The following is a 20,096-nucleotide window of genomic DNA, read 5'->3' as shown; positions in this document are numbered from 1 at the left end:
GGAGAGGCACGTAAGCTGCCTTCAAAGCTCCAATCAGATAACCTGAAGGTAGCGTTAGCTTTTAGCTAAAACAAGGTATTTTCAGCTGACTGAACTAACTTACAGGGCTTGGGAATATGGGAACTTTCTGGAGTTCAAATACCCATTTGCTGCCTGGAAATGGGATCATTTTTGACTTCAAAGCTGTGTTTCCATCCATAGGACCATTAATGTCCTTGAGCAATTTCTAACAACTGTCTGCCTGTTGATTTCAGGTATTTTATTTTAATGCCTAAAACCAGCCTAATGGAAGCTGCAAAAGCAAGATGCTTTTTTCTAAGTGGCTATCATTTCTCTTTTAACTGATTTGAAGTGCATATTGCAGTGAATGCTAAACATAGCTCCAGTTTCAGCATACTTTTTAATATTTCATTTTATATTAATATCCTGATCAGGTAGTTATACTGAATGAAAGGCTTTTAAAATTGAAAACAGACAGTTCTACTACCCCGATGCCTACTAACTAAGATTCTAACTGTTCCTTTAGTGAATTTTGAAAGCATTGATTTTAAGGGCTGCCATTTGAGAGGATTTATTATCTGTAGGCCATTGAATTTTAGAGGGGAACAGGCTTATTACTTGACTTAGGGGGAATTTGAAATTGGTCCCCCCCATGTAAAAAAAAAAAAAGGTAGTTATTTAAAACATGACAAAATGAAAAAAGGTTTGTGAAATGGCTGGCTGTTGGAAGGTTTCTGTCAAGCCATAATGACTAAATCACCTTCTGAACACAATTTCATCTGCTAAATTAATTTGGAGATGGGCAGAACATGCATATATAGGTATGCAATTTGTCAATCACTTGGGGAAAATGTTAATAAATTACTTAAACCAGCTAGCCTAGTACAAATCTAGGCTTAAGTTACCTTCTGTATTTGGTAAAATTTGCTTTAGTTGGGAAAGACTTGAGAAAAAAATTAATTTTCTATTCCAGTAGTAGTCTTGGGCTGTGTTAGCTGTTGAAGAGTCTACAGGAAACTTGATCTTTATTGATGAAGTACCTAACTGTGATACAGACTGCTTCATCAGACTACTTCTGAGCTATTTCTTTTTTTTTTTTTTTTTTTTCCCTTGGGATGCAGTATCCTGTGGCATTTGGCAGTGAAAGGTCCTAAGGCAGACACGTATTTGTTTCATGTGCAACCTCAGTGCTAACGTGTCTCTTGTTTTGGTTTGTGTTTTTAGGGATCTAGGGGGGAATCTCCGATTCACTGCCTGCTGAGTGTCTTGTCTGGTGAAAGTCATGTCCATATTGCCATTCACTCCACCAGTTGTGAAGAGACTTCTGGGGTGGAAAAAATCTGCTGGTGGCACTGCAGGGGCTGGTGGTGGTGAGCAGAATGGTCAGGAGGAGAAGTGGTGTGAGAAAGCAGTGAAAAGCTTGGTCAAGAAGCTAAAGAAAACCGGACAGCTGGATGAGCTGGAGAAGGCAATTACCACTCAGAATTGCAATACAAAATGTGTAACAATACCAAGGTAAGTGCTATTGTATTTGAAATTGTTATAGCCACTTAGGAAATTCCTAAATGGATGCTCAGACCTTCTGTGAACAAATGACTAAAAAATAGTTGCATGCTTTTGATTCTTTAAAATGATTTAAAACCTCTATTGGATTAATACAGTGCTTGCTTATAATGGCATCACATGCTTTGGGAAGTCACAATTTCGTTACATTTCAGTTTTCATTGACATGTAGGATCCTGTTTTTGTGTATTCTGATGATATCTAATGCTGGTCTTGTTAGTTAGCACTGCCTTATGCTTTGTTTTAATAACCCTGTCTATACTTGGGGAGGGGGGCATGCTTGAGCCAACACTTTTACTTGAAAACATACCAAAAGACTAGTTTTTCCTTGGTCAACTCTTCAGTAATCTAATTATTTTCAGTTGTATCTGCTAGTTTAAATGCCACAAGCTGCCTCCATTTTCCCTTTTGAAGGGAAATTTTATCTTCGGAGGCAGTTGTCTGAAGACCAGTTTATTTAGTGTAATTATTGTTTTTGTTTAATGAAAACATTTTTTACTTAACTTGGGGTGTTTCTAGAACTGCTATTCTGATAATGTAAAGATTTAGATGAACAACTTGCATTCTACCCCTTTGACTTTCCCAGCTTAATTCATAGCAACTGCTGTGCGAGAGCAAGGGTTATGTTTGTAAGTATAATGCAGTCTGCTCCTGATTAATGTTGCACTGAAATCCCACTGGGGTGCCTGGGCAAGCTCATTGTGGGACAGAAGTATCAAATAATTTCACAGGTGTGTTTTTCCCTGAAAATGTTAAGAGAATTTCACTTTTCACTTGACACTAGAATTATTTATAGGGGAGAGGAACTACATCTGGTGTATGAACTTCATTTCTGTATTAGCGCATTCATCCTAGTTACTTTTAAACTTTGTATTAATCATAGTGCAAGCTAGATTTGACTGGTGTCACTAATGATTCCATATATCAAACGTGTTGTAGCTGTTATCTGATAATGGTTTCAGCATTCTGTTTTTGATTTGACACAGCTATCTGGGAAAGTCATGAGTATACCCTGAATAAATGACTATTTTAATTCTTATTTTTCTCTTTTCTCTTCATATTTTGTTTCTAATGCTGCCCTCTGCTTGTATTTTTTTCCCTAGAACATACCCAAAAATTTCTGGTTTTGCCTTCTGCTTTCTTCCTTTTGCCAGATGGAAACAATAGATTAAAAAATATAAGTGCTTTCTTGTCTTAGCAGACTAAGATTGGAGCCTGTAAGGTTTTATGTTTCTTGAGATGACTCTGTGTATTTAGCGAGTCTTTACTGAGACTGAGGTGAGGTGCTTAATTGGAAGTTGTTTCATATGACACAAATCAAACACACTTGATCTAAAAATGTGTACCTAGGTTCTAGAGCTCTTAGATTTTATAGTGCCCTCCTGCAGGGATACTGGAGGAGTAGATATTGCTATTTCAGAAAAATAGATGTCTACAATGAATTTTATTAGAAGATACAAACAGTATTCTAATTCATCATTATTTTTGAGTAGACTCTGGTCTACTCATAGTAGAGTATGCTTGTGTGACCTTTTGTGCTAAAGTGGACACAATAAATAATTCTTTAAAATGGAATACAAATATTCTGTGACTAGCAGTTCTTGCTGTTCTCTGTCCTCCACTCAGCTGTAGAAAGAACTGGACCTGGATTTCACTCCTCTTGAGTACCTCAGGCATAAGTCAGTTTGTATTAGCTATTATACAGGGCTTAATTTTAAATTAAAAAATCGTGTTGGCTCTAAGGGGCAGGGTGATATCAGGGCTGCCAGCAGTGCCATACAGAATTTTTAAATTTCATAGCTGGGTTTTGTATTGTTGATACTATTTCACTTTGACAGCAGTAGTTTGGGTTCCCAAGAAATAATGAATGTCAACTCCGTACTGTAATGACTTCTTGGAGATTCTGTTCTTGGATTTAGTAAGTTAATGAAACCACTGCTTGAGCCCCAGTTTAATGAATGTCTTAAAGATCTGCAGATCAGCAGGGATAAATAATAAAATGCTGAATTTGAAACTTTTTTCCTTACTAGTCAGCAGGAAGTTTGTGGTGCCAAGCTGCTGAGATGCAGTTCTGATGTGACAGCTGGGCTAGCTTTCCAAATGTTGTTCTGCTCAGGGAGGGTTTTTGTGTGTGTTGGTTTTTTTAGTTAGCTTTAGTTTTACTTACTACTGTTTTTAATTTGGTGCAGATATCCACAACTGTCCTGGGATGCTTCTGTTTGTCACTGTTGCATTATTCCTTAAAAAAAAGTTTCAGTTGCAGTTTCACAAGTTTCTGGTCCCCTGGGAGATTTCCAGCGGTTTGATACAGTGTTTAACTATAGTATACTTTTTCATCATTGAAAACTAAAGCTTCCAAACTCCCACAGACTTTTCACAAAGCTGAGAAGCAGCTTGAACAAAAGTTGTATTAAATCACCTACTCAGAAATCTGCATTTCTTACTGTGTGCCATTGATAATTGTGCTGAATCAGGTTTATTCTGCTCCTGTGCTGTTTGTCAAGGTGACTGCACACTAAGGGAAGCTGATCCTCTGTGTACTATACAAAAGCTGCTCATGTGGTAATTAACACAACTTCTTACGAGACTAATGGAGGTTCTGAGAAAGCAGAAGCAAACAGATGGAGTGGGTGTTGGCATTGCACAGCAGGACTGCTTAGCTCTTCATAAGTGGGTCAGTAATCTAGAGCAGAGGCTAAATAAGTACAGAGGTCCTTTTGACACTAGCCCTCTAAGTAATTTGTAGTTATCTTGCTGAATCCTCCCAGCAAGCCAGTGGGATTCTAATCACATAATCCTTGTGTATTCTGAAACTAAATGTTGGCACGTGAGTTCACTTTTCTAAAATACAAAATTAATTTGGTGGTATTTAAGAGCTTGTCTTCATGCTCTCTCATGCAGTTTTGATGTGGGCAGAAGATGCAGTCAGTAGAGAAACATTGTGAGCATCCTTCTTCTAATGGAGCAGTTTCTTCCTTCCTAGCTGGATTATTCTTTTGAATCTCAGAATCCTAGATTAGTTTGAGTTGAAGGGAACCTTAAAAATCATCTAGCTCCAACTCCCCTGCCATGGCCATGTGCAGAGGCATCTTCCACTAGACCTGGTTCCTCAAAACCAAGTCCATAAATGCTTTGTAACTAGTGGAGGCTGAAATCCAAGCATTTAACAAACCAAACCATGCCATGTAGTAAATAATCAGCTGGCATATTGTCATATCTTTGGCATATAGTCTGGCATATAGTCTTATATTTGTTATTTAAAAAGTTGTTTCAGTGGTAACAGCGCAGAGAGTTGGAATCTAAAGTATGAAAACACAACTAGTTTCAGCATCCCAGTATATTGGTGTGATCAGCTGAGTCATTCTTCTGTCTTAAAAAGAGTACAGATATGCTTCATGCCTTATTTCTGCTTCTTTTAAATGGGACCACAAAACAGTTGCTTTTGTAAAGTGCCTTATAATGTACAACTAGTAAAAAGAGTTTGGTTGGGTCAGGTTTGGAATAATATTGACCTGGACTGTTGTAATTCCTTTATTTTCAAAACTGGAAATACATTTAAAAAAACAAAACCAAACCAAAACCTGAGGGAAGGGAAGCACTGAATTTGGACAAATTTTTGTTGACATTAATAGCAGTAGTCATATTACAATTATTATGTATAGTTGGTTTTGATACTGTATGTGGAACTGTAGTTAACACTTGACTCTCAGCTTTAATTGGTGGCCTTAGTTCTTGCAGAAGAGATAAATTTTACTGCTGCTTTGTATTAAATTGCATCACAAAAGTAGAGCAATGTTGAAAGTTGATGGAGAGCACTCTGACAGATTTTTGGCTGAAGAAAGGTTTAAAAACCCAGCTTTTTGAAGTAGTAGTTCAGAGAGTCTCTGCTGGGGTGTTGGCACCATGCAGGTGCCTCAGAGTCCCAGGTGAAACGCAGCAGTTGCTTCCAGAGCAGAGCAAGGGCTAATACTCTTGCCATGCTCTTGCCCTTCAGCCTGCTTTGCCTGGAGTTTTAGTATTATCTGGTCTTACATGTGCTTTCCATTCCTCATGTTTTACATGAGGAGAGTTTCTCTGTGCCATGGTTTTTAGAAGCTTATTCTTGCTTGTTTTTTTGCAGCTTCCCAATTTTGACTTAGAGAGTGAGAGTAAGAATGTAGATGGTCTATGGAATTTGCAGTCCCTAGTTAGATTTCTAAAGCACCTGGCTTCTGCTTCCAATATGAGCTGAATTCTGAATTTTTGAACTATTCAGAATCAAAGAGAAAACCCTACAATGGATTCCATGGTTTTGGGTATGTGGAAGATAGTGAGAGAGTGTTGGGAATGTGAAGCACACAGTTAGAAAGGAAGTGATTGGTTGGAATTACTGATCAACTTCATTAACGTTGATGGTGCTTTGAGTTTTTTAGGAAGAAGTAGTAATATTTCAAAAATTTTAAAGCCATACTTGTATGGTTTTCACTTCATCTAATAGTAAAGGCTGGTAATTTTTTTAACTGCTCCCATGGAATTGGTTATACCCTGATTTTTTGGGGAAATAAGGTGTTGTTATTTAAGCATTGCATTCAGAATACCTTTCTGATATTCTTTCCTAAAAAATGTAAAAACACAGTAGCATGCATTGATTGCATCTGAAGGCTGTAGTGTTTTTGGGTTTGGTTGTTGTTTGGTTAGGGCATTTTTTGTGAAATAAATATCCGTGTGCCTTGTGAGCCTAAAAGACTGCTCTTGATGCTAAAGTGAATAATGCTATTGACACAACTTCTCTTAGGCTTGCTTAAAGTATCCAGGAAATTAATCCAGTGTATCTTAATTTTGCAGTACTTCTGATGTACTGTGCAATGCTTCAATACTTTTAAAACTGCAGAATCTGATGAAAATTTGTCAAACGCATGAAAACAAGGCCATTTGACTAGATTAAAATCCTTTGAAGAAAGTATGTTTCTCTATTATATAAATGTTATTCCTTTGGTTGCTTGCCCCACAGCCCTTTCCTCATTCCCTACTGAATAAGACAAGGGGCCTAGGCATGGCTTATGGCACATGTTAAAATTGTTTTCTGGATGTTGGCTCTCTTTGTGAGGTACTCTGAGCCTCTGAACGGGGAGCTTATGGGTGCAGATCACAGTGTCTACACAAGAGTTAACAGCAGGAGTACACTGGGCAAAGAAATACCCTGTTCAAAGATGGGGAAACTGGCCTGGAACTGCTGTTTGAAAACAAATCTTTTAAAATTATGCTTTTTTGATGCCTTTTTCTTCACATAACTGAGTAAAAAGTAAATTTAGGTGTAAAGAGCAAAGTTTTATTGAAAAGTCAAACCTTCTACTAGTTAGCATGTTTTCTTAAATTTCTTGGGGATATTTGTCAGGAAAGTGATGACATGGCTGCATCTACTAACCTAGTTTTAGGAATGCTTTTGATCACTAATAGAGCAGAGTTGTCAGGCTGATGTAGCTTCTAGAATAGATTGTTTTCAGGCTTTAATATCTTTCCCCAAAATAGGTTACTTCAGAGGAGAGCACTACAGGTAGTCCTTTGTTCCTTCTCAGGTTAAAGCCATAGGACATGGGTGATTTCAGCAATTAAACTGGGGAGCAGGGGAAGTTTCTCTGGAAACTGTTCTTGGAGAGTTCCCAACATCTGCTAAGCTATGAGCAAGTTAGTGAAGAGGACAGTGGTAGGCACTTGGGTTGGCATAGTAGAGTCTAAAATAACATTGCAATCCAGACAGAGTTGAAGTGTGTTTTCCCAGAAAGAAAACTTGGCACTTTCTGATAGTTTGTAGCAGAGATGGGATAATTTACTATTCAAGCTGGGGATGGACAGTTATTCTTAATCATAGTTTAATATGTAAAAAATGTCCTCAAACCATGTAGTGTATCTCAGTCTGGATGCGTTCAGTTAGATGTAAATGAAGATGCATGAAAACTATAGTTGAATGTCTTAAGCTTCCAAAAATATGTATAGATATTTAAGCAATGCTTCAAAGTTCACTAAAGTACTATTTTTCTTGTTGAGATTACAGGAATAATATGCTTGTAAATCGTTTGTTGATAAACTGACTCCCTTTTCTCATGACAGGATTACTGAGGATGAAGCAGACCCCCCTCTGTTTTTCTCTTGTTGGAATTTCAATAAAAACATTCTTTAGAACAAAGCCAAAGAAATCTTTTCTGGAAGTATGGCAAGAAACAGCGGAGATTTTGAGGGATATTGGCCAAGATTAGCCTCATAATCTTGTGCTCCTCCTTATGATATCTGGTGCTGTGAGTACTTTGGATGTGTTCATTGGAAAGGTGTAGCAGGAGAATCAAACCGCCCTTATTCTGCGTCTCATAATTATGGTGGAACTTAAATATTCTTCTCTGTAAAAGACTGAAGGATGTGGTTATAGACAAAAGGATGCTGTCCTAATTATGTAAAATGACATGTTCAAACTCTAGGCTGCAAAACACCTTTAGATGCATGGACATACAGTGGGAAATAAAAATTCACATGAGGTTTAACTTCAAGGCTCCCTGGAACTTTATGTCTAAACTAGAGTTTAGCAATTAAAATGGCAATGTTGGTAATGTTATCATGTTAAATACTGCTATTCCTTCTTTTAATAACCCTTTCAATATAATTCCCACATTATAGCCTAAAAGCAGATTTTGTTAGTTTTCTCCTATTTGATTAATGATGTTGCTTTATTTCATGTGTGGAGTAGGACGCAGGATTGATATGAGCACAAGGTAATGCTTTTTTTTCCTCTAATAGCTTTGTTTTCCCCTACTGCCACTTCCTACTGGAATAGTCTCTCTTCAGGGATACCTGAGAGCTTCTTCGGGTGCCTTAAATGGACTACAAGAAAGGGACTTTGGACAGAGGCCTGGAGTGACAGGACACGGGAAATGGCTTCCCACTGCCAGAGGGGGCAGAGTTTGATGCGATATGGAGAAGGAATTGTTCCCTGTGACGATGGGGTGGCCTTGGCACAGGTTTCCCAGAGAAGCTGTTGCTGTCCTTGGATCCCTGGAAGTGTACAAGACCAGGTTGGACAGGGCTTGGAGCAACCTGGAATAGTGGAAGGTGGCCCTCCATGGCCCAGGGTGGAATGGGATGAACTTTTTACTGAAATTAAGAATAGCAATTGTGTTCAAGTGTAATTCAGTGAGGTTTAATTACAAATACTAAACATAACTGTTAGCTTGTTTTGTGGCACAGCTGTGGCTGGTGGTGAGGACTGAATTGCTGTAGCTGAGGTTAAGCTTTAGTGTAGGCATGGCTCAGGTTACAGCATCTTACAATGAAGTCATCCTGAAAAAGGAAGTCTTAGAGTATTAAACAAAGATACTTAGGGCTGCCAGTTTTAAGCTCGTGCAATTCAGGAAGCCATGTGACTTACCCACATAATTTGTTAGAGTTGGTGTGCCAAGCAGAGAGTATTGGCATGTCATTTGAGCTAGGTCAATGTGTAAAAATACAAATGTAAAAAATATTTAGCAAGTAGCAAAATGCTATATAGTTCAAAGGACCTTGTCTCTCGAGTCAGAAGGAAAAAATGTTGAATTTTAAGGATTACATTGTATACTAACTGGAATTCTGGATAAAGGCTGGGGGAATGTGGATTCTGGCCTTGGATTTCCTGCCTTTTCCCAGGTAACCTAAGTTTCCAATTTGCTGTTATTTTTCTCTCTCTAAGTGGGGCTGTATTTTTTTAAGGATTGTAATAATGCCACCTTCACTGCTGTAAGTCATATTAATTGTTTAGAGAGTAAGCTTAAGGTATTTTTTGCTGTTGGAGTGTCAGTGATGTGAAAGCAAATTTGGGGATGAGAATGTGAGTGGTTAGGATTTGTGAAAGCTCTTTGTTTAAGTTGATGCTGCTCTTCATTAGGATTGCCTTAATGGTAAGAAGCAGGAAAAGTCTGAATCAAAAAGAAGTGTTAAAGTAAGTGTTACAGCTTGCTTGATTTTTTTTTTTTAATTGTTTTTTTTTTTTTTTTTTTAATTTTCAATTTGCAGTTAATTGTCAGGTTAACAACTGATGCTGGGGCATAAGTACAAGTAAACTTGTGTTTACTTTAGCAACTTACCTGCACAGTAGGTTCTGGTAGAAAGCTCTGACTAAGAGTAATATCTGCATATTGACTGTTCATGCTGCCATTAAGAAGACATATTAGTCACTCAAAAAAAATCTGTTGATCGTGCTTTATTGTCAATACTGAGCCCCAGATTATCTCATAAATAGTTGTTATTTTTTCTCCAATAAAGGAATCAGTCTTTACCCAGCCCCAGTCTATGCTAAGCTATTCCTATCTTGCTCTGGTAACTTATGCCTTTATAGCTGGCCAGCTATTCAGTGTGGTGAAGATTCCTCTCCTCATTATATTCTTCTGTAGAAGTCAGCCATTTTAGTTTTCTTTAGTTTTCTTTTTACTGTAGCAAAACACCTGAGTGTTGTTTTCACTAGTGTGAATGTTTTATGACAACCCACCCAATTTTACGTGAGAAACTTCCCAAATATGTTGCTCAGGCTGTTGGGCTAGGAGGAATTTATAGGCTAAACAAGATACTGCAGTTCCTTTACTGCTGCAGCTTTGAACACAAATAGCTGTTTAATAGGTTCCCTACTGATTTAATCCCACTTGTAATGTACACCTGCTAATTTAATAAAAGTAATTTCCCATGTCTTGTTTACTTCTTGGGGTTGTTTTTTTTTTTTTCACTTACTCTGACTGAGTTGCACTGCTGATTGGTGGAAAGCTTCTAAAATTTACTGTGTACAATGCCATAGTCTCATCATGAACAGCTTTCTTTGGCTTCTGTCATGTTGCATTGTTTGAAGCCGACTGGCAGGATACGAGAGAACAATCGGGAGCTGGAGTAAGTTCACATCTCGCTGCATATGCTTTAGAATTGGCAGAAGAACAGTGAGGTTGGGGAAATCCCCTTGAACAAGTACTGCACAGTAATCTGACTTCAGCGTTTGTGCAGAAAAGATCCAAACTGTGGCTTTTCATTACAAAATGTACAAGCAAGTCTTAGAACTAGAGCTGAGAATTTTCACTTAGAATCTTCACTCATAATTGTAGGTAGACAGGCCCCTTTTTCAGTGCTTGGTTTGTTCTTTTCTTGAGTACTGGATAGAGAAAAGCCTGGTGCAAGTGAAGCATACTCAGTGTAGCTTAAATGCAGAATTTCAAAGTTACTGTTTAGGTCAGTTAGTGAGTTACCTCCCAGAACTGATCTTTACTTCCCCTTAGTTTTGTGGAAGGCTTCAAGTTGAGTTCCTCTAATACTTGAAATATATTCAACCCATGCTGTAGTTTTGAAGGTTTGAACATGAAGAAATGCTTGTACCAACTGATGTGGAATCTTGCAGCTTTGTGGCACAGAAAGTTGTGCTTGGAATGGTTTTTGAGACAGGTGTTTGGCTGAAAAAGCCTTGTCTTTAATAGGCTACTCAAATGTTCGTCTCATGGACTCCAACTACATTTTTCAGGACTGGCTTCTGAACCTTGCAGTGTTTGCATAACCTGCAGCAGCACAGCCTCCAGTCACCCAAGCTCACTGATAATTCTTTACTCTCTGTATGTCATAAATATCCTCTTCTACTGCTGTGGGAGGAACTTGAATATAAACTGAACAGCTGTACCAGGGAAAGGAATTCACATGTGTCCATAATCATGAATTCCACAAAACCAATAACAAAAATGCTTTTTCATTTCTTTTGCATTTTAATTTTGAATGTTCTGTTTGTCCCATGTACCTGTCTTGCAGATTGATATCTTGTCTAAACACAGTTAATACCCAAAAATTTACTTCCAGTGTATATCTCAATTAGATGAATATGGGAGGAAAACAGAAGGGCTCTACCTAGTGCAAGCTGCATTAATGGCAGTCATTTAAAAATTCTGTAATTATTTTTGCTGATGGGAAGACATTTTTACTGGAGTGGAGTGCCGATGTGTTTGTTGATCCTCTGAGAGCCCCTTGATGTTTTAGCCAACAACCACAGACATTCCAAGAAGGATTTAAGCAGCTTTCCTCCCAGTAAAATCCATGTATTTGTTAACTTAAATGTTAGTGTTCCTTGAGCCTTCAAAACTCATGTTTTTTGCTGCCGTAGGACAGAGAGAGAGAGAAGAGAGCAGGGTAACTGCCACCTTAGCAGAGGGCAGGTGGTGGTAGATCAGGGTAGACTTCTGGTAGGTGGAGTGAGGAAAAGAAACTGTTGGATGTCCTGGGAAAGTGCTTTACCTGTTAAGCAATTGGATGTGAGGCAAGAGCACTTGTGGGCACAGTCTTCAGATGCATGTTGTGGGTGTGGATCATGAGCAAGATGTCAAAGACTTCAGGACTTGGCCAAGGTCTTAACACATCCTTTCTGCCTAAGCTCTAGTCAGCAAAGCTCAGGAAGTAACTTTAGTTCTTATTCTAGAGGTCTCCTGCATATAACAGTTTTCTGATGACAGTATCTGCTGTAGGGTCCCATGTTCTCTTCTGGGCCTAAGGAGAGTAGAGGCTTCTAGTTAGGCACCTTGGCTATTACCTTTTTGATTGTGTCTTATGAAAAGCATATGAAGTAATATAATATCTAAGCAAACATGCAAAGTGCATTTTAAAAATAATGTTTTATTTATTTATTCTATCTGAGCAATGTATCTCTTCAAGGCTTTTTATGGCTTCCTTGCTAGTTATGAGTTTTCTTTATTTTCATCTTGAAATATGGTCATTGTCAGTGTTAGTGAGGGCATTGTCAGACATAACTTTGTATTTTTTTTGGCAAAAAGTGATGTCACAAGTACCAATTATTTCTCAGCCACAATGTGTTGCTTGGGGAAGCTTTCTCTAAGCCTCATACTTAAACTTCATTTGAAATTACTTACAGGAAACCCTTCTAATTTAGCTATATAATAGTTGGTATTTCTTTATGTTTTCTTAAAGACAGTCTGTTGTTTGGGATGTAGATCAAGGTCAGTGCATTCTCTGCTTCACCAGTTTTCTAACAGGTGTGCATGGCTTGGGCTGCAGCAGGAATTGTGGTGGTCTGCCTGCATTGAGCATTTCATAGCATATAACCTCTGTTTTTCTTCTTGGGTTTCTGAGATGGGTGTGTAATTCATAGGGGCTGTCCAGAGGAAAGTTCAGTTTGAAATGAGGTATTTAAAGATCCTGTAACTGTTGTTGCAAGAGTAATCTTTTTGCTAAGGTAACATCGTTTTTGAGGACTGTGGACAATTAACTTGAAGGGCTAATCTCTCCCCTTCACTGTCACAAATACAGAGTAGTTTGAGAAGGTTAATCAAAACATCTCATGTTTTCTCAGCTATCTGTCAGCTGCAAAGCAGCCCACACAGGTGGTAGCATCAGCCACTCACCCACTTGGAGGATGATGGACTCCTCGAGAAAAATTACTTGACTTGGCCCTTGCTTGGTAGCTGAACCTGTTAGCTTGTGGGGAAAGTTTTCTCCACACCTACTATGACTAACAGTGGTTAGAGAACTTGAGATAATGGTCATTTTTTAATGTCTGATGGGAGTATGATCTTCTGTGAGATTTTTCTGCTATTAACAAAACAATTTGTTGTGGATATATCAGCCAATATTGTGATGGATAGGTCTTCATATACATGTACTTTGTCCTTGGATATTTCTGATTTTCAGGTCTGTAAAGAACGATACAACATTAAGCTGTGAAAATGCACTGGGTGTCATTGTAACCCACTGCCTGATGTTATCACAGAGTAGTTTATGTTTCTGAAGATGTGAAACTGCAGCAGTTAGAAAACCTTTATTGGTTATAATAGTGTAATGAATAAAGCAGTGTAGGAATTCCAAGTTACCAGTTCAATAATGCCATCTTAAAGCATAAACATCCACGTCCTCAGTGTTTATAGGTTCACATGGTAATAGGTTTTTCTTTATTGTTGGTTTTGTTGTGTGGGGTTTTTTCCTTTTTTTTGTTTGTTTTGTTTTGTTTTTGTTGGGTTCCCTCCACCCCTTGGTTAGTCTTTAGAGAGCTGCCATTGTGCTATTGTCATCTTCACTAGATACAGGTCATCTAGGAGTGATTGGTTTTGATGGTTGTTTTGGAATGTGTGACTTAGGTTCTTCTTATCTCCAGTTAGACTGCTTCAGTGTTTGTGAGATGCAGAGCTGCTGAAAGCTGTGGTGTTTGGTTGAGAGCAGGGAACTGCAGGGCAAGTTTCCCAGCAAAGCTGTTAGCTCATGATTTCCGTGGGTTGATTTTGGATGCTCCACATCTTTGGTCTTTGAGCATAAGACTTGTGGCCAGCTCCCTGCTGAGTATTGAAGGAGGCTGAGCTGCACTGCATGCCTTTTATTTCTCAGTTCTGACACCACCTCTGTGTTGCTTGACCTTGTCATTTAGAAATTTTCAGGCTTTACTCCCCACCTGCCTTTGAGCAGAGAGTAGAAACTCCTTGATCAGATCTGTTGTCTGAGCAGACTATATGGACAATGAGAAAAGAAAGGAGTATTTTACTTTAGCTTGGTTTCCATGGCATCCTGGGAAAATTGCTCTTGAACTTTGGGGTTCTATCCTTCCAGGATCTCCTAGCATTGAGAGAAAAATAAAGGTAGAGAGAAAAATAAAGGTAGCACTCATTGTTGACTGCTTTATTCTGTCTGACAGCACTGGGCTAGCATGTCAGGATTTGGGAGAAGGGAGGATAATAAAGTGCTTTGAAGAGCCTTATATCTTTTTTTTTTTGCCTGTGTAGGCAGTTTGTTACACATGTGACCAGGAAGAGGTGTTCCTTTAGAAAAGGCAACAGGAGCATAGACTGTTCATCAAGATCCCTTGTTGGCCTGGCACTCAGCAGAACTAGAGAAAACTAGCTACTGGCCCTGGAACAAGCACTGGGCAGCTCAAATGCTGGGCTCTAACAGTATCTTCTGTACATCACGTTCCACTTTCATGTCCCCTGTGGACATCCTTGAAGTTTTAATCTGAAGTAAATGGGAGTTATTCAATGACTTTTTTTCTTTTCCCACAGTGTTAGAGAGGTTAATTGCATCCTGTGCCTCCTGCTTTTCTGGCTATTTTGATGTGTTAATTTTTTTAGCATACATCTATTTATAAGGAAGGTTATTAAGTCATTTTCCTCAGTTCAGATGCTGCATTTTGTATTTGATGTAATGGTTTTGAATATACTTTATAAAGTTCTATGTAAACTTTATTCGTAGAAGCATTCTGAAAGATGAGAGGTTGTGTAATGGTTCCTGATTTATATTCCACTAAATATGCACATACATAATATGCACATACAAATATGCACATCTTTTTTGGCTACATGTAGTGTGTCTTGAACGTGCCTGTGGTGTGGGGGGAGGGAGGCAGAGAAGGTAGTGTTACAGTTTTCAGCAAATATCTGTATCTTCTGCTTGAAGCATAAAGGTCTGCTTTTGGAATCTAGGGAAGGAGGAAAAGCTTTTTTTTTAATTTTTTTTTTTAAGTAACTGTGTAAGGCCTGTTGCTTAAATAAGTAAATCTAAGGGGTTAGAGACACTTGAGGAAGCACTCCTAGTTGTAAATGATCAGTACCCAGCCCACACTTTTACTCTTGTTAAGCTGAGTTTGTGCTGAGAGAGAAATCTGTGCTTTCAGTTCTGCAAGGAGATTCAGTCCAGGGCTTTGTAATATATTATTTGGTATCCTTTTCCTAGACTTGCCAGGCTCTACTTCTCCTTTGAAGAATGGGAGGTTCTGGTGGCAACCACCTATAACTACCTAAGCTATCCACCTATAGTTGTGTGTAAATAAATGTAGATATTCATTTACTCTGGTTGCTAGTACACTCCTTTAACAGAACTTTTCTAGGGGTTTGCTTTTCTACCCCAGCTTCTATCACAGAATCATCTCCATAGAAGAATCTTTGTCCAGCTCCTCTAAAAGGCAAGTGCCGCCACAGAGTGGTGGAGATAATTTTCAAAAAGAATTCCTATCTGTGGATTTTATTTGGCATTTGTTAACTTATTAAGTCATCACCTCTAGCAGGTGATTGGAAGAGAAATCATTATTTCATGCTGAATTACTGAAACTTTATATTTTCTGTTGCAGGGTAATGAGATCAGGACCTCTGTAACTTGATGTCATTGACAAGCAGGAATGAACTGCTGTAGCTCTGAGTCATTACTTTTGATGATTGTGTGTGCCTGTTTCTGCACACTTAAGTGAGCAGATGACATTATGTCAGTGTAACATAGGATGCTGGAGATGCAAGTGAAGACATTGATCAGTTCTGCAGGGATGCAAAATAATTCAAAGGAGGAGTATGTTATATATGTCATGAAAGGAACTTAGCATTAATGTCCTTATTGCAGATTGTTTTAGTCTTTCTTAAGTCAGCATAATGCAGGTAACCTTTCCCCTGTCACCCCCAGCATGGGGAAAAGAAATATAAACAACGTGCTTTCCAGTAGTTGAGGCATTTAGGTCAACCAGACTGCGTTTTAGTGTTTTTGTTCAGGCACTTGGTGATGCAGCTAGCTGAGGTGGTACTTGGAAAGACAGGTAATATAGTTAGTTAGTGCTCCTCTCTGGTTTGTTGGCATTTCAGGCTGTAATAAGGAAAAGTGCTAATTGTCAGTATACAGAAAGGACTATCAAATCAGAATATAAAAGCATATTTTCATAAAAACATATTTTCATTTGAGACCCAGAATTAAGGAAACCATGATCAGGCAAGTTTGGTAGGAGCTGTCTGTGCTGAGTACAATACATTTATCTTTGTAAGCCAGAACTCTTTAAAATGCTGACTTAGTTTAATCTCTGTAACACCTAAGCCTTTCAATTCAGTTTTTCCTATTACTGGAGACTTTGAGACCATTTCTGAGCTAGCTCCAAAGGCTTGGTATATCTCCTCAGCTGTTCTTGAATCTCAGTTGCATCAGGAAGGTAACTAATATGAGAGGAAGGATTCTCTTCTTCCATACATCAATTCACTGGTCCTTTTCTTAAAGGTAGAAACAGTGGAGTGTAATGGGCAGTGTGTTCACAGGAGTGCAGCTTCAGTGTAGCCACACCAGTGGCAAACTGTAGGCTGAGTCAGTGTTGTGGTTCCTGCTTTGGCTTCCTGCTCACTACATTGTTTCAAAGTCTTGGATCTAAGACATTACATAGCAAGACTGATTTATTTCTTTAAAAACAAAGGTACAGATCTTGTATACAAGGTACAGATCAGGAGTTTGCAGATTTCAACCTGTTTTCTCGGGTAAATTTTACAGAGTCAGCCATGAGCAATGCTAAAGCACTGGTATTGCCCATTTGTTATGAGAAAATGGGACTCTGTAAGTCTAATGGCCATTTCTTACTGCTCTAACTCCAATTTGGATAGCTTGGGTATAGCTCTTGAAGCAAATTTTCTGCCTCTCTTCTGCCTGCTTGGCAAAGTAACAGTCAAATTTGTAAGCCTAGTAAATGTTAGGGTAGTATAAAGGTGGTGGCGTGCTTGTATAAGTAACTTCTCTAATTCAAGTGAAAAACCTGATCATATTTGTTGTTGTTGTAGTTTTTCTTGTTTAGTCTTTGAGTAAAAACAGTGAAAACCAACATCAGGCTCAATTCTGTAGGGAAGGCTTTGCATGAGAGTTCTAGAATTGGTAAACTGACTGTGATTCTCATCTCCCATTTTAAAAGACATAAATTGAGTACTGTCACAGATTGCTGAAATTGTTTTTCATTTCAGCCACAGCTCCAGCACTACAAATGCCTCAGAATATGTAGGGGCAGACAAATTAGATTCAGTGGGAGAAGGGCTCATGATTATAAGATGCAGGAGAAAGGCAAATGGAGAAGATTACCTTGCACATGAACTTGGCAGACTTGTTAGTGGCTGCAGATTTTGAAAGATGTGAAAGATTCAGGAAGGATATTAGGGGCTCAGTGTAATACTTCACAAATAAGCAAGTTAAATGTCCAAGACCATTTCTATAATGTTTTCTGTATAACGTGGGCTTTGACTAGCACAGTGCTATTTGCATTTCAGGTTTTATTTGTCATATTTCTAGTGCTACCACTTCAGGTAAAGAGGAGGCTGCCAACTGAACTCAGTGCCTTTTAGCTCCTTTAGAGCTGTTCCACCTTGCAAGACTTTGAAGCAAAAATGTGTAACTACTGTTATATATGAATTGTGACAATATTTAATAACTTCTTTATAGGGTTTCTGGTACTTCATATGTAAATATCTTTGAAGTGGTTCTGCCTGCTTCCATCTGATGTTGTACTTGTTGCAAGCACTTAATTTAGTACAAAAAGTACCTTCAACACACAGACTTGCCAACACTGTAAATAGTGGTAGGATAGCTACTTGTTCATTCTGTTTCTCAGTAAAAATTGGTAATAAATTCATAGTAGCAACAACTTGTAATATACCTAGATCAGCCCAAGCACTATGTGTGATAGTTTTGGTGCACACCAAAACTATGACACACAGGGTACTGATTAAAATTTTGCTGGCTTCAGGTTTTTTAGCTATAGCCTCAAATAAACAACATCTCTGTAAAAATTAGTATTGTTGACAAGATCTATCACCTTTTCCCTTTTTGTATCTTCTGCTTTGCAAGTGCTCTTGGGGAAGGTTTAGGGATGTCTTGGAGGACGTGCAGTGCTATGTGTAGACATGAGCTTGTTGATGCTGTGACCATGAATATCTGGTCAATGCTTGCACATATTTGCTTGGATCTGCAAATCAGTACATCTGGCTTTTAACTGCATTGAGAAACTGATCCTAATTAAGCAGCCTGTGTTGAGTACCAGTAGGCTTTAGTAGTTGGCATCTGGACATGAGTGAGGGGATTGTGGATTGATCTGTGTATATACATCTCCAGCTGCTGATGTTTCTAGTTACAATTACTGCCGCCAAAAGCCAAGATGCAAATGTCTTTCTATATTCACTGAGATGAGGTTGTGCTGTCACAGGTCATCATATCCTGTTCAGTGTTCTCCTGCAGTGTCCTTTACCACCTAAACCTATCAAATACAAGAACTTGGTTTTGGGCAGTGTGTTACAGGTGATATGAGGTCCATGTGTATTTTTTGACTCATGAAGATCAGTACAGTGCATTTCTTGAAACTATTTCATTCATGTAGCCTTTTTTGTTGTTACGGATTTTGGTAGGGACAATATTCCTCTGGTTGAGATAGACTGCATTAAAACAATTTTATTGCTTACTCATGAGTGTAGCACAAACTGTTTTCTATGTTCATTTGTTGTGGGCAGATCAATAATTTATCAGTATTTGTACCAGGACTTGATAGTCCAGTTTCTGTAGTAGTCTTACAGTTAACTGTTATTCCATGAAGGTAGTGGAATAATGGACATCATCTGTGTCACGTAGATAAGGCAATACAAATGCTTGCAGATTATCTTCAGTAGTTGTGGTTGTCCCATGTCCACATTTTTCTTGTGTATGTCAGTGTTTTCTGTCTTACTGAATAAAGACAGTCAGTTTTGGCATTTTCTGTGAAAATTGTAAAGCCTTGCTACAGCTCATTGTTTTGTACGTAATTTCTTGCCCAGAGTACAGGTTTTTTGGAACTCAGATTTTCCTGTTAAAGGAAATGATGAAATGGAAGAAATGAAGGCATACTGTGTACTGCTGCATGCTGATAGCCACATTAAAGATTCTTCTTGCCAGAATTGCACAGTGTCATATGAGATGATGTTCCTTATAAGCAGATAAAAAGTCAGGTTGAAACACCAGCTCTTAGAACCCTTTCCATTTAGGGAAAGATTCTGATAGAAGTAGCTTTGATTCTACCATGTATGAACTTATCTGATCCTTTCTTTACCACATCAGTCCTCTGGTCAGTCCTAAAGAGTCCCAAAGCCCAGTTGTCCCAGGTTTAGTGTGTAGCAGCTTAATCACATACCTGCTAGATTTGGTTTCCCTAAAAGTACTGGGTCTCAAAGAGCAGTTCTTATTCTTTGCAAATATTTTTTCAGCCTTTCTCCTTTCTCTGGGAAATAGTTTTCTCTTGTTAGACCTCCACATCACCTAGGAATCTGAGCCAAATTGGTGCTTTATGTCCCTGAAGTCCCTTATAATAAATTCACTTACTTGTTGGAACTGCAAAAGTAACAATCTTCTGTTCAAGCATGGAGTGCTAAAGGCCACAGAACATGATGATTTGCTATTGGGAGCTACTGTTGAAAAGTGTTGAAAAGATTAAAAACTAGCTTTTGTATTGTTGACCAAATGTTCACTTGTTTCTGTCAACAAATTGTTTTGAGAACAGCAGTGAAAATGCTCTTTGGAATGAAAGTGTCCAGGAGAGAGGAAGTACATTAGCTTTGAACTTGTGTTTTGGAGTATATTTAAACACTGTCTGCACAGGAAACATTTAGGTACAGTGACACAGAAGCCAAATTGTATTTTGAAAACAATGATGGTTTACCAGTGATACAGTGTACAGCGAGTCCAAAACCAAACCCCCTTGTCTGATAAAATACAAAGCTTGAAGTGTGCTTCCAGGCTTCAGCTTGAGTGCTTACTGGAGGTGAAATGGTGATCCG

The 20,096-nt window shown here is 38.5% G+C and overlaps 1 protein-coding gene across 3 annotated transcripts in view; it reads left to right on the top strand.

The window, feature by feature from the left end:
* SMAD2 (SMAD family member 2) overlaps positions 1–20,096 on the top strand; it is a 50,105-nt gene that overhangs the window by 9,817 nt on the left and 20,192 nt on the right. For all 3 annotated transcript variants that reach the window (XM_059873558.1, XM_059873557.1, XM_059873556.1), the window contains exon 2: positions 1,225–1,515. In XM_059873558.1, the coding sequence (XP_059729541.1) occupies positions 1,283–1,515 (233 nt within the window). In that variant the 5' untranslated portion in view covers positions 1,225–1,282. The remainder of the gene's footprint in view (positions 1–1,224; positions 1,516–20,096) is intronic.

The sequence above is a fragment of the Haemorhous mexicanus genome, chromosome Z (assembly GCF_027477595.1).
Source record: "Haemorhous mexicanus isolate bHaeMex1 chromosome Z, bHaeMex1.pri, whole genome shotgun sequence".
Lineage (NCBI taxonomy): Eukaryota > Metazoa > Chordata > Aves > Passeriformes > Fringillidae > Haemorhous > Haemorhous mexicanus.
The sequence above is the reverse complement of the archived record's forward strand: the minus strand, read 5'-3'. Positions and strand labels throughout refer to the sequence as shown.